Consider the following 12,158-nt stretch of genomic DNA (forward strand, 5'->3'; position numbering starts at 1 on the left):
AAGAAACAAAGGACTGTCCAGTGATGAATAGTGTCCCTGGTGCTGAATTATCAGTTGCGTCTTGTGCAATACTTATAGATGCAGGTCATGCCACCACTGCTTCGGGGCTTGGGGTTTGTTTATTTGTGCCCAAGAGTGGAGAAAATAACCTGTGCCATTGCACAACTTTGGCTCCATTGCCCTCAGATGATCTGTGTGAGATATAAACACCTTCGTTCTTGACAAATCATGTTCATTCCAAGAAATTCGTCTTAACTGGGTATTTGTTTCTGGGAAGAGCTCACTTTATATTTACTCTGTTCCGATGTTATTAGAAACCTGTACTCATCTCACAAAAGAGGTGCAGTACATCACCTCCAGAGATGGCCAGTTTGTCCCATCTCATGTGTGGGCTGGACTTCTGACTAATTAAATGTGGCAGAATAGCCCTAGCCAGTTTGGCTCAGTGGATACAACATCAGCCTGTGAACTGAAGGGTCCTGGGTCCGATTCCAGTCAAGGGTTGCAGGCTCCTGGCGGGGGAGGGGTAGCGTGCAGGAGGCAGCCAATCAGTGATTGTCATAATGGATGTTTCTATCCCTCTCTGAAATCAATAAAAACATTTTTTAAAAATGTGGCAGAATATTCTGGCAGCTTCCACTTTTGCTCTTGGAACCAGCTGACATACAGTATTCCCAAACTGGAAGGTTGAGTTGAACTGAATGTTTTGTGAGGGACTAAATAACAGACCACGTGTAGAACTGAAGGCTACAGCCAACAGCACCAAAAATTCAAATGACATCCTCCCAGCTGAACACAGCCTCCCTGCTGATAACTTACATGGTACAGAAACATCCAGCTGAGTCCTGCCAACCTAGAGAACTGTGAGAAACACTGTTTTAAGCCATTAATTGTCTTAGGATGGTTTGATAACAGCAGTAGGTAAGTCAAAGAAGAGGGCTGTTGAAACTAAAGGGCTGGGGCTCAGTTTGGCCTTGTCGGTTCCATTAACTGCTTTCCTGTGATGGGAAGCCAGATGTGCCCAGAAAAGGAACACCACCTTGTGTAACTCCAGGAGGGCACTATTCATATTCCATATGATGGCCCTCAGAGCCACTGCAACCCGTTTGTTCATTCAGCATATCTCAGCTTGTCAGTCAAATTGCTTCTGAGCCCCCTGCCTGGCCTTGGAATTCTTGGCTACCTCTTATGGAAGGGGATCAGGAAAAGTGCCCATTCTACTATCAGAGACCTTGCTTGTCACTTTCCTGCTCAAGAATTGACATGGCTTCCCATCGCTCAGTGGATTAAGTTCACATTCTGGCTTTCAGGTTTTCCCATGAGCTGGCTCATCTAATAGTGTTCTTTTCATCACTCCCCTACACACAGATTCACTGTGCAACCCCATTAGTCTCTAGTCCCCTTCCTGTTTCTACTGGGAAAGCCTCCAACATCCCCCGAAGCATGTCCCATTAAACACAAAGTAGTACTAAGGGCAAAAGCGATACTTGGAAAACACCGTGTTTAAGTTGGATATCGGTATGTTTCTTGACTTCATGGTTTTTCATAGCCTCCCTCTTGGGGTTTCCATGAGGAAGAGACAGAATGTAACATGTCCTGGAGTGATCTGGAAGGAGCCTCTCTTTTTTAAGTGATGAGTTTTTTATTGAGGTAAAATTCACATAACTTACAATTAACCATTTTTAAGGTGAACAATTGAGTAGCATTAGTACATCCCAATGTCATCCAATACTGGCCTCCATCTAGTTCCCAAACATTTTCCTCCCACGGGGGACCCCATACTCTAATGGGTGTGGAGTTTCCTTTTGGGATATACTTTTTAAATATATTATTGATTTCAGAGAGGAAGGGAGAGGGAGAGAGAGAAAGACATCAATGGTGAGAAAATCATTGAGCAGCTGCCTCCTGCACGCCCCCTACTGGGGATTGAGCCCACAACCAGGGCATGAGCCCTGGAAGGAGCCTCTTGAGAGACCAGGATGTTGGGGGTGGGTGGCAGCAGACATTTGGAACTTCCCTACCTGATCAACCAACTGAGCCACACCGGCCAGGGCTCCTCTTCCCTTCCTTTTAAATAGCTTAGTGCCACCCTGTCCCCCCAAGAATCAGATGCCCTAAAACATCACCCAGTTCCTTTTTGTAGAGGGACACACAGATGGTCAATGTTATGTAGCCTAGTGAATTGATGAACCTCCTTTACTGCTGAACCCACAGAGCTCCCAATTCATTCAACACCTTGATGTTTATTACCTAAGTTTGCCCTCTAGGATTTTATTTTGGTTGATACACCCCTTTCTAAGCATCCTGGGGTCCTCTGTGTCTCACCTGCCTATAAACCACTGGGCAGGGACAATGGTCTCCCCATCAGGCTGGGGCTCCCTGAGGGTGGGAAGCGTTTCATTCCTCTGGAGCTCTTTTGAATGCCCAGGGAATGACTGATTGCCTGTGTCCCCATAGTCAAGCAGTTACCCTATACAAGGGAATTGATGAAGGACCTGGGATCCAATTCTCCAACTCAGAAGCCACATGGATTTGGGTCCTTGAGATCATGACTGAGTAGGGAGAGTATGTCTGCATTCAGGCTGGGGCTCTTGTCCGTACCTGTGTTGCAAACCAATTTTCCCATTCAAGGGTGGGGACCAGGGCTGTTAGTATTGCCCTTTGCAATTCTGGGAAAGGCCTCCTGGCCTGCGGATGTGACAAACTGCTGGGCATGATGCAGAGCCCAGGCCACTTCTGCCCTCTGCCCTGTACTGGAGAAGAAGCCATCACTGTTCATTTATTGAGCCCCTACTATGTTCTGGGCACAGGAGATCGAGAAGGGGCGGGGGCAGACTCATCCTGCTATGCAATGAAATAAGAGTGCTGAGGGAGGACAAGGTCACTCCAGCATGAGACTGTGACAACAGTGCCCATTTATGCATGACCGCTTCTTGAGACGGAGAGTCCTGGAAGGAACCCCACGGTGTTCATTGCGAGCCTGGTGGGACATGCCAGTGTTGAGCACAGGACAGACACACAGAGAAGAGAGTTGGCCTGGCCGGCTGGTCAGCTATAGCATCCAGGTATGGAGAAGGGTTTTCATCTCTGGGAAGCATGGGATGGGGGCTCTCACTCTGGCCCGTGGTCCTCACCCTCTGCCTGGGAAGAGTTTTGTACATGGACGGTGGTTAAGGGAGTGTTGCCTGGCTCCTCCACCCGTGGAGGCCTTCCCTAGTCACTCCACACAAGGCCCTTCATTTCCCTACTTCATGTTTCTGGCTGTAGATATCTAGGGTGATCCAATTACAGACTCATCTGCCATATCTTCCGTTGTTCAGTCAGACGTGCCTTAAGAGCATGGACAGAGCCAACCCTCAGGTATCCTCTGTAAAGGAAGGGAAGTGGAAAGCCACTATTTAAAATCCCAAAGGCCCTCCCGGGGGTGTGGAAAGTGCCTTGGACAGGGAAACAGGAGACACAGCTTTTAGCTCTGGCTCCGTTACCGGCTCACCGAAAGATGACTTAGCATTCCTGCCCACATTCTGCATGAGGGACATTCATTTCCATTTTAGTATTGGGGTGACTCCCATGGCCCTACAAATGGAATGGCTCAACCACTGAGGAAAAAATCTTGGAGGAAAATAGAAGATTCCCCCCATCTTTATCCCCAAGAGCCTATGTTGGAAGGAGTAGGTGTTCTGTTAGGAAAGTGGGAGACCTGCTACCTGACTGTGGGAGGGTTTCCACTCTAGGGACCCCAGCCATGTGACCCAGGAGGACGATGTGGTGTGCCAAGGATAGCATCATGCCCAGGCCAGGGAGACCAGCTCCGTCTGGGCAGGCAGGTGGTCAGGAAAGGAGAGATGGGGCTAGAAGTTAAGTGAGTGAGGGCAGCCTCGGAGGATGTGGTGAGTCCTTAGGGCATTGGTCTTGATCCTGAGAGCATTGGGGGTGAGGGGGGGTGGGAGGTAGAGGGTGGGTAAATGTTGGTTGGTTTTCCTTTGGTTTTGTTTTTCCTTTTCACCGAAGAGTTCTAGGCTGCTCAGATTTGCACTTTTAAGATCCTTGAGGGTGCAAGGTGGGAAATTGATTGATTAGTTTTTCCAATTCTAGGCTTTAGGTAAAAATTCCCCAAGGCAATTTTGAACCTTTGGCAGAACTGAATTCATCCCGGCTTCCTTATCCCTGCACCTACTCCCTAGGCATGCACAGACCACTAGGCCTGAGGAAACAACCAGGAAGCCGAGCATGTGGCCAAACCACGGCTGGCCCCACCCTTGGAAATGCCAGCCTGGCATGTGTGCCCCTGGCCAGAGATCCTCCCCCACCTCCCTGACTTGTTAGAGGCCAGGAGACTCAACCCTCCCCAGGGAACATGTTGAGGGAAAGCTCTGGCCAACACTCACCCATTTTTCTCTTTGGCTGGGTAGGAGGTATTCCTGGAAAGAAGGAATGAGGGCTGCACCACTTCCCTGGGGGCTGGGTGAGGTGTGAAGGGCTCATGGCTCTTTGGGGCTTGATGCCCGAGTTGGGTCTTCGGTGGAACTGCAGGCACTCCCCATTGTCCTCGTGTGGCTGAGCTTCTTGGCTGCTCCTGCGGGGAGGCAGTGTGGAGGAGTGGGAAGTCATTGGCACCTGGCACCGCCTGGGCATCCTTGCAAACACATTGAACTTATCTGAACCTTAGTTTCCTCACTCCTGGTGAAGGGACTGTTGTGAGATTTAATCACATGTGAGCATAGTAGGTGCTCAATAAATGTTCCTCTTATACTCCTATCCCCTGCTTCCCATGGGTTGTTGGATTTGGAAGAGAACTCTGAAATGGCCCGGTCTAAAACTCATTTTGTCAAGGAGGGAACTAAGGCTAAAAGTGTTTGGTGACAAGTTGGTTTTCTCTATTTTTATATTTTTTATTATAACAGCAGTCTTTGAATACTTGCCCACTATAAAAAGAATTATGTAATGTAGAGGCTTGTACAGTAAAAATTAAAGTCCCTGTCTACTCTCTCTCCCTCATCTCCACTTCCTGTCCTAGATATAATCACTGTTGACAATTTGATAATCATCCTCCTAGAACTTTCTCTATGCATGTGTATGTATGTTTGTGAGTATGTCATTTTTTAAAAAACAAGTAGGTTCCTATCATACATGTTGTTATATAACTTGCTTTTTCCACTTAACCAGTATCTTGGAGAACTTTCTGTAACTTTCCACAGATCTGCCACATCCTTTTCAATGGCCACAAAGGCTATATATGGATGTGCCTAATATATTTTGACCAGGAAGCTAGGGTTCTGGCTCAGGAAATCTGGCTCCAGAGGATCCAAAGCATTTGCCTGTACCCTTAGGGTGACTATATTCCCCTACTCAAGGCTTTTATGTATTTCTAAATTCTTGCTATTGCAGACACGTCAATGAATGCTCAGGTACAAACCTCAGCGCTACATATTTCTACTTGATAGATTCCCTGATGCGCATTCCAACTTTGAGGACTATTGTGAACATTTCCTCTAAATAGACAGGTTATGAAAGTGCTGGGTCTTTCATACCCTCACCAACACCACTTAAAAAAAAAAAAAAAAATATATATATATATATATATATATATATATATATATATATATATATATATATAATGTTAACAATAAGAAACAAAACTGCTCTCTGTCCAGACTATTATATCCTTGCCCCCCGCCCCCCGCCCCGGACATGACTCCCTCATTGAGGGCCCTCTCAGGGAACGCAAGTTCATTTTAATAATTCTATTGGAGTCCGGCCAGCGTGGCTCAGTGGTTGATCTTCAACCTATGAACTAGGAGGGCACGGTTCAATTCCCAGTCATGGCACATGCCAGGGTTGCAGTCTCGATCCCCAGCGTGGGGTGTGCAAGAGGCAGCTGATCAATGGTTCTCTCTCATCATTGATGTTTCTATCTCTCTTTCCCTCTCCCTTCCTCTCTGAAATCAATAAAAATATACTAGTATTTTAAAAAAATTAATTCTATTGGAAACAAATAGAACTAGAAAGCTTGGACTGTGGCTTGGGTCACATCTAGTTGCTGATCTGTAGCTCCAAATCCATCCACAGTATCTAAGGTAATGACACCAAATGTGCAAAACATTGACCTCTACCCTTAGGGTGACTATATTCCCATATGCCAGACATATCCCAAGTTTACCTGGTGTAGTTAACACTCTCCCCGTGTCCTGGTTTGGATAATTTATGTGGACACTCTACCCCACCCCATCACATGAGCGACCCCTACTGGTCTGGAAGCTAGGCGCGGGCTTGGTGAAACAACCCACTCAAATTCACTCCTCCATGGGCTGCCCACCTTTGTCACTCACCTCCTGCCTGCTTCCCCATCAGCGGAAAGAACTGGCTGGCTTTGTCCCTCTTCACCTCCTGAAGCTGGAGCTGAATGCTGGGGACAACACCTTCCTGAAAAAGCAGAGAGTTTGTTAGAGCGAGAGGAAGGCTGGCAGGGAGATAGGAAGGGCAGCTAAGCAATAACCGTTTCAGTGACATTTGCTCTGTGCTGGCACTGGCTCTTGTGCATATATTACACAATATTATGCAGTAATAATAATTTATAGTCAGCATTTCACCTACTGCGTTCCTGGCTCTGTTCTAAGTACATTAACATTAATTCTACCTGATCCTCACCAAAACCCCATGATGTAAGTACTATTATGGTCACCATTTTATTTACTTATTTTTTAAAACATATTTTTATTGATTTCAGAGAGGAAGGGAGATGGAGAGAGAGAGAAACATCAATGATGAGAGTGAATCCTTGATCAGCTGCCTCCTGCGTGCCCCATCCTGGGGATGGAGCCCGCAACCTGGGCATGTGTCTTGACCGGGAATTGAAGCATGACCTCCTGGTTCATAGATCCACGTTCAACCACTGAGCCACGCCAGCCAGGCATTGTCACCATGTTATAGATGAAAGCGCAGAGAGATTAACTCATTTGTCCAAGGTCACCAGCTAGGAAGTGAGAGCGGCTCCAGGCCTTGGAGCCGTCACCTGCCTCAGAGGCTCAAACACAGCAGTCATAATTTAATTTCCTCTTCACAGCCACCATATGAAGTAGGGACTATGAGTTATTCCCATTTTGTAGATGGGAAACTGAGCGTTATGGAGGTTAAGTGATTTGTCCAAGATTCCACAGGAAGTGGTAGAGCCAGGATTTAAACTCAGGCAGTCTGGCTCCAGAGCCTGGATTCTGCTCCACCTTGGGACGTGTCTCCAACATAGATAAGGAGGGATCAGCTGAGGGACTCAGGGTGGGCACCCTGTAGGCAAGGCGAGACTGCTTCTCCTCCCAATCCCAGCCTGGTCTCCTTTCTTCCTCAGGCAATCCCCCCTTGTCCCAGATTCACCCTGCCCTAGCGCCTGGGCCTCCCATGAGGAACGTGGCCTGTGGCCTGGGGTAGAGCCACTGCTTTGGGCAAAGACATTTTCTTTCTTGAGCTAATGCGGTGAAAGTTCTGGACCAAGGGCTATGGATTGAAGTCATTCCTCCATTCGCCTTGGCCAAAATTCTCTCCTTCTGTGGCCCCCTGCTAAGAGGGGGAGAGGCTCACTGGTGGGAGAGTGACAGTAGATGACATTCATTAGACCTTCACGTCTCTGCCTGGCATAGTGCCTGGCAGACAGAAGCTCAGCCCGTGTGGGTTAAAGAACGCTGAAAGGGTCTTTCTCTGACAGTGGGAAGAGGATGGGGTCTCTTTTTCCAGGAAGGCTGAAGACGGGGTGAGCGAGCAAAGTGATGAAGCACCTGCCAGGAGGCTGGGAGCTGGGGGAGTAGGGGGATTGGGGGCTCCCTCTTCCATCCCCAATTTCCCCGGGGGCAGCGCTGGAGCTCCAGGAACCAGCAGGAACCTGTGCAGAAAACCCCTATTCCCCTCATAGTTCTTTTCGTCCCAACTTCTAGGACCAGAAGTGGATTTTTTTCTAAGACTTGGACCAATTCAGTCACTTCCCATCTGCCTCCTCCCCAGGACGTCAGTGGCTGGGGCAGCTTCTCAGACTGGAGTCGCCTCGCCTGGCCAGGAACCGGAAAAGTCTCTTTGGAGATTTGGAGCCATTTCTGGAAAGCTCATGAAAACCACTGTGCCCTGGTGAAAGGCGGCCATCAAGTACAAGCTGGGGAGAATGGCTATTTATAAATTAAATAACACTCACCTTTCTCTCACCCACTGGGTTTAGGGGGGGCGGTTCGTAGGAGACATCCTTCTCTTTCACTTGGGAAGGACTCCTGCCCCCCTCTAAGCCCTCTCCTTATCCATGTAACCCAATCACCCTTGAAAGCGCTGAGGGAAACTGCAGGCAGGGAGCCTGGGAGCAGGGAGGGGATCGGATGGTCCCTGGCAGTGCCTCCACGCCTCCCGTCACCTCATTCGTCTTAATGGTTCCCATATTCCAAGTCCTGTGTCTCGGGAAGCAGAGGGATGGGATGTTAATTGAACATAAAGGAGAATAAGCAGTAGACCAGCTGCCCAGAGAGGTGCCTGCAGGTGGAAAGCCCAGCAGCACCAGTTGAAGTTGATGATGTTCCATGTGGCTGCATAGGGAGTCCCCGTCACAGCTCGGCTGCCCTATGCCTGGGTCAGGTCCCCTGACGTTTGGCACAGACTCCGTAAAGCTTGAAAAATACTGTGAGGGTAACGTATTTTCCCCCATCTTTCCGGTGAGGAAACTGATCTCCAGAGAGCAGCAGTGACCTTCCCAAGGTCACACGAAGTCCGTGGAGAAGCTGAGACTTGAACATAGGCCTCCCCGTCCTTTTGTCTTCTCAGCTGCACACACTTCCACGCTCAGACAAACCAGGAAGGAAACCCACCACGAATGGCTGTTCATTCGATGGCTGTTCCTGTGGCCCCGCGTCCTCACTCTCCTGGGACCAGGAGGAGCCAGGCTTGGCCTCGTCCCACTGTCCATCCTCCTGGAAGCCTTCCCTGAGCACCAGTCCTGGTGGCCTCGCCCCCATCTGACTAGAAGCTCCCCAAGGTCAGGATCTTTGTCTTCCCTACCACATGGGGTGGGACACAGGTGCTGGGTTCCAAACCTCTTGATTTCTCCCCAGCATTTGTCAGGGAATGAGAATTCTACTTGTGAGAAAACAGTGATCCTGTCCACGTTGCTTCCTTTGAAATTCTGAAAATGTCCTCCGATACCCAGATACATAGTCAGACCTTGGGCAAGGGGTGCAGTTGTGCTTTTGAAGGTGCGTAACCTTGGACAAACGACTTGACCTTTCTGTGTCCAAATTTCCTTATCTAGAAAATGGTGCCCTAACTGGTTTGGCTCAGTGGATAGAGCGTCGGCCTGCGGACTGAAGGGTCCCAGGTTCGGTTCCGGTCAAGGGCATGTACCTTGGTTGCGGGCACATCCCCAGTGGGAGGTGTGCAGGAGGCAGCTGATCAATGTTTCTCTCTCATCGATGTTTCTAACTCTCTATCCTTCTCCCTTCCTCTCTGTAAAAAATCAATAAAATATATTTTAAAAAAAATGGTACTTTCCCCATAAAGTGGATATGAGAATTAAATGGGTTAATGTTCATAAGGCATTTAGGACATATATGTTAAATAGGTGTTAAATAGGTTCTCTCCCCCCCCACACACACACCCCTATAGGCATGTGTCCCTTTAGAGCTCAGTCAGGCGAGGGGCCATGGCCTTGAACCTACCTACAGGGGGAAATCAGACCACCTGCCTTGCAGTGACAGCCTGCTCTCCTGCAGCCACGGAGGGGATCGCCTACCCCTCCACCACAGATCACCCCCTGCCTTTCCCCAAAGTTACCTCCAGGGTCCCGGTTACCAAAGACCCTGCTTCAGTGCCACCGAGTGCCAGTTTCTTGTCACCTGCCACAGTGCAGGCAGACAACCCCGTCAGGAGAAGCAGGGAGAGGCAGAGCAGCATGGTGAGTGCGGCTCTGGGCTGGGACCCTCTGGGAGTCCCTCTCAGCCTGAAGAGCCGCCTCCAGCAGGCCCGTCCTCTGGCTCCTTTGTAGGTGAGGGAGGCTCCACCTGTTCCTTGTCCTTCCAGCTACCCGCTTCTGCCTTCAGCTTATCTGACCTCCCAGGGACATTTCCTGAGACTCCCCTCCCTCCCTCCCAGCTGGAAAGGCCAGTGATATCAGAGGAGGGACCAGACCTCTCCCATCACCGCCCCCAGCGTGATCCCAGGGCTTAGCGCTCTGATGCAACAGCCGCCTCACCTTTGGCTGCTTGCCCTCTGGCGGCAGGTGCACCAAGGGGCAGTGTGTGGGACCCGGTGCTTCCAGCTTCCTGACAGGAAGCCCAGGGGCCTTGTCGTCTTGGAAATGGGAGGGGAACTGGATGGCTCCTCCCTTCCAGGTGCTCTGCCCGCCCTGAGAGAGGCCTCTCCCTGGAACTTAGCCAGTGATCCACCACTTGTCTCCCCTTCCCATCTCTGAGCCCCACTTCCTTAATGTTCCCCCTCTGCCAATAGACCCCATAGGACTTGCCCTAAGAGGAATAAGGAGGCTCCTCACAAGTGGGAACTGGGATTTGCCAGAGAAATGGCTTCCTGCTCGTGTCATCGGCTCTAAGCTACCTTCCCACTGTTGCCAAAGTGATCTTTCTAAAGCCCTACCCCCACCTGTTTCTTCCTGCTTACAAATTTCCAATGTCTCCCCACTGCCCTTGGCATAAAGTTCAAGTTCCCTAATATGGCACTCAAGGCCCTTCTTCACTTAGTTCTGCCCTGCCTCCCATCCATCCATCCGTGTAGAGCAAGGGACCTGCGGTCAGAGAGACCTGAATTCCAGTCCTAGCTCCACCACTAAGTAGCTGTGTGACCTTAGGCACATTACTTAGCCCCTTCAAACCTTAGAATTCTCATCTGTAAAATGAGATTAATAATAGCACTTATTTCCAAAGTTGTTCGAGGATGACATGAGATAATGCATGTGAAGCACTTAGCACAGTGTGTGATGGTAAATATTTAATACCTGTTAACTATTATTACTGTTGTAATCATTGACACTGGGTGAGGCACTCGGCCACAGAAGAGGAATACGCCGCCTTCTCTGTCCTACAGCATCTCACAGGCCAGAGAGGGAACCGCTGGCTGGCAGCTAAGCTGTGTTCAGTTAGTGCCGGCATAGAGATGGGACCGCGGGAAGGGTGTGTCCCCTCCCGGTTTGGCCCATAGCCATTCCCTGCCCCGGGACAGGTTGAGTTCTCACCCCCATGCTTTGGCCTTGGCTGTTGCCTCTGCTTGGACCTCCCTTCCCACCTGGTGAACTCCCACCCAGCCTTAAAGGTCCAGCTTAATGGCTACCTCCTCAGTTGAGTTTTTCTGCCTCTATTCCTAACTCCTGCAAGAATTAGTTGGCTCCTTTCCTGGGCTTTCCCAAGTATCTCTGATTTGTATATACCTCGCAGCTCTCCTTTACTCTCAGGCTGTGTCCTGGGCAGAGGTAGGTGCCGAGAGCAAGAATGGAGGCGAATCCAGCCCCTGCTCTGCTCACGGAGCTGCACAGCCTGGTGCGAGCCTGCAGGCCCCCAGAAGAAGGTGCTTTGCTCTATTTCTCCCAGAGGACCAGCGCGTCTGCCAGAGGGGGAGGTGATCACTCCAAGAGCTCTCTGAGAGTGGGCTGTCATATATGTGTACCTGGCACACAGTAGGTCCTCAAGAAACATGCAGTCTTTCTGAGCTCAGGCCAGTGAAGGAAGCGATGAATCAAGGTAAGTGTGGAGGTTTGAGGGAGGATAGCCATACACATACCACCTTCCTCCCTTCCAGGAATTTCTTTGGTGGATCCCAAACCTGATGGCTTCATTTGCTGAAATGCAGATCCTGCGGCCTGGCCCTATGCTGACACAGCCAGCCCTGGTCTGTGGGTCTGTCTCAACATTCCAGGTGCAGCCACTCAGCCTCCCAGAGAACTTCCCAGAGGCCAGTCGCTTACTACCTCACATTCCACTTTGATAGTTTTACTTTTCATCACCTTTGTTTTCCAGATGTGGAAACAAGGCAGGTTGGGCTTGCTCTAGGTTACTCTCAGAATTGGTGGCCAAAACCGGTTTGGCTCAGTGGATAGAGCGTCGGCCTGCGGACTGAAGGGTCCCAGGTTCGATTCCGGTTAAGGGCATGTACCTTGGTTGTGGGCACATCTCCAGTGGGAGGTGTGCAGGAGG

The 12,158-nt window shown here is 49.8% G+C and overlaps 1 protein-coding gene across 1 annotated transcript; it reads right to left on the reverse strand.

Moving 5' to 3' along the window:
• Positions 1-4,481: 4,481 nt before the first annotated feature.
• TAC4 (tachykinin precursor 4) lies at positions 4,482-9,912 on the reverse strand (the record flags this gene model as incomplete). The annotated part of the gene is made up of 3 exons (XM_080681160.1): positions 4,482-4,576; positions 6,330-6,423; positions 9,793-9,912. The coding sequence occupies 3 exons, from the start codon at positions 9,910-9,912 to the stop codon at positions 4,482-4,484; spliced, it is 309 nt and encodes a 102-aa protein (XP_080537286.1).
• Positions 9,913-12,158: the final 2,246 nt, after the last annotated feature.

Source organism: Plecotus auritus (genome assembly GCF_963455305.1).
Source record: "Plecotus auritus genome assembly, chromosome: 7".
In the NCBI taxonomy this organism is placed as follows: Eukaryota; Metazoa; Chordata; class Mammalia; order Chiroptera; family Vespertilionidae; genus Plecotus; species Plecotus auritus.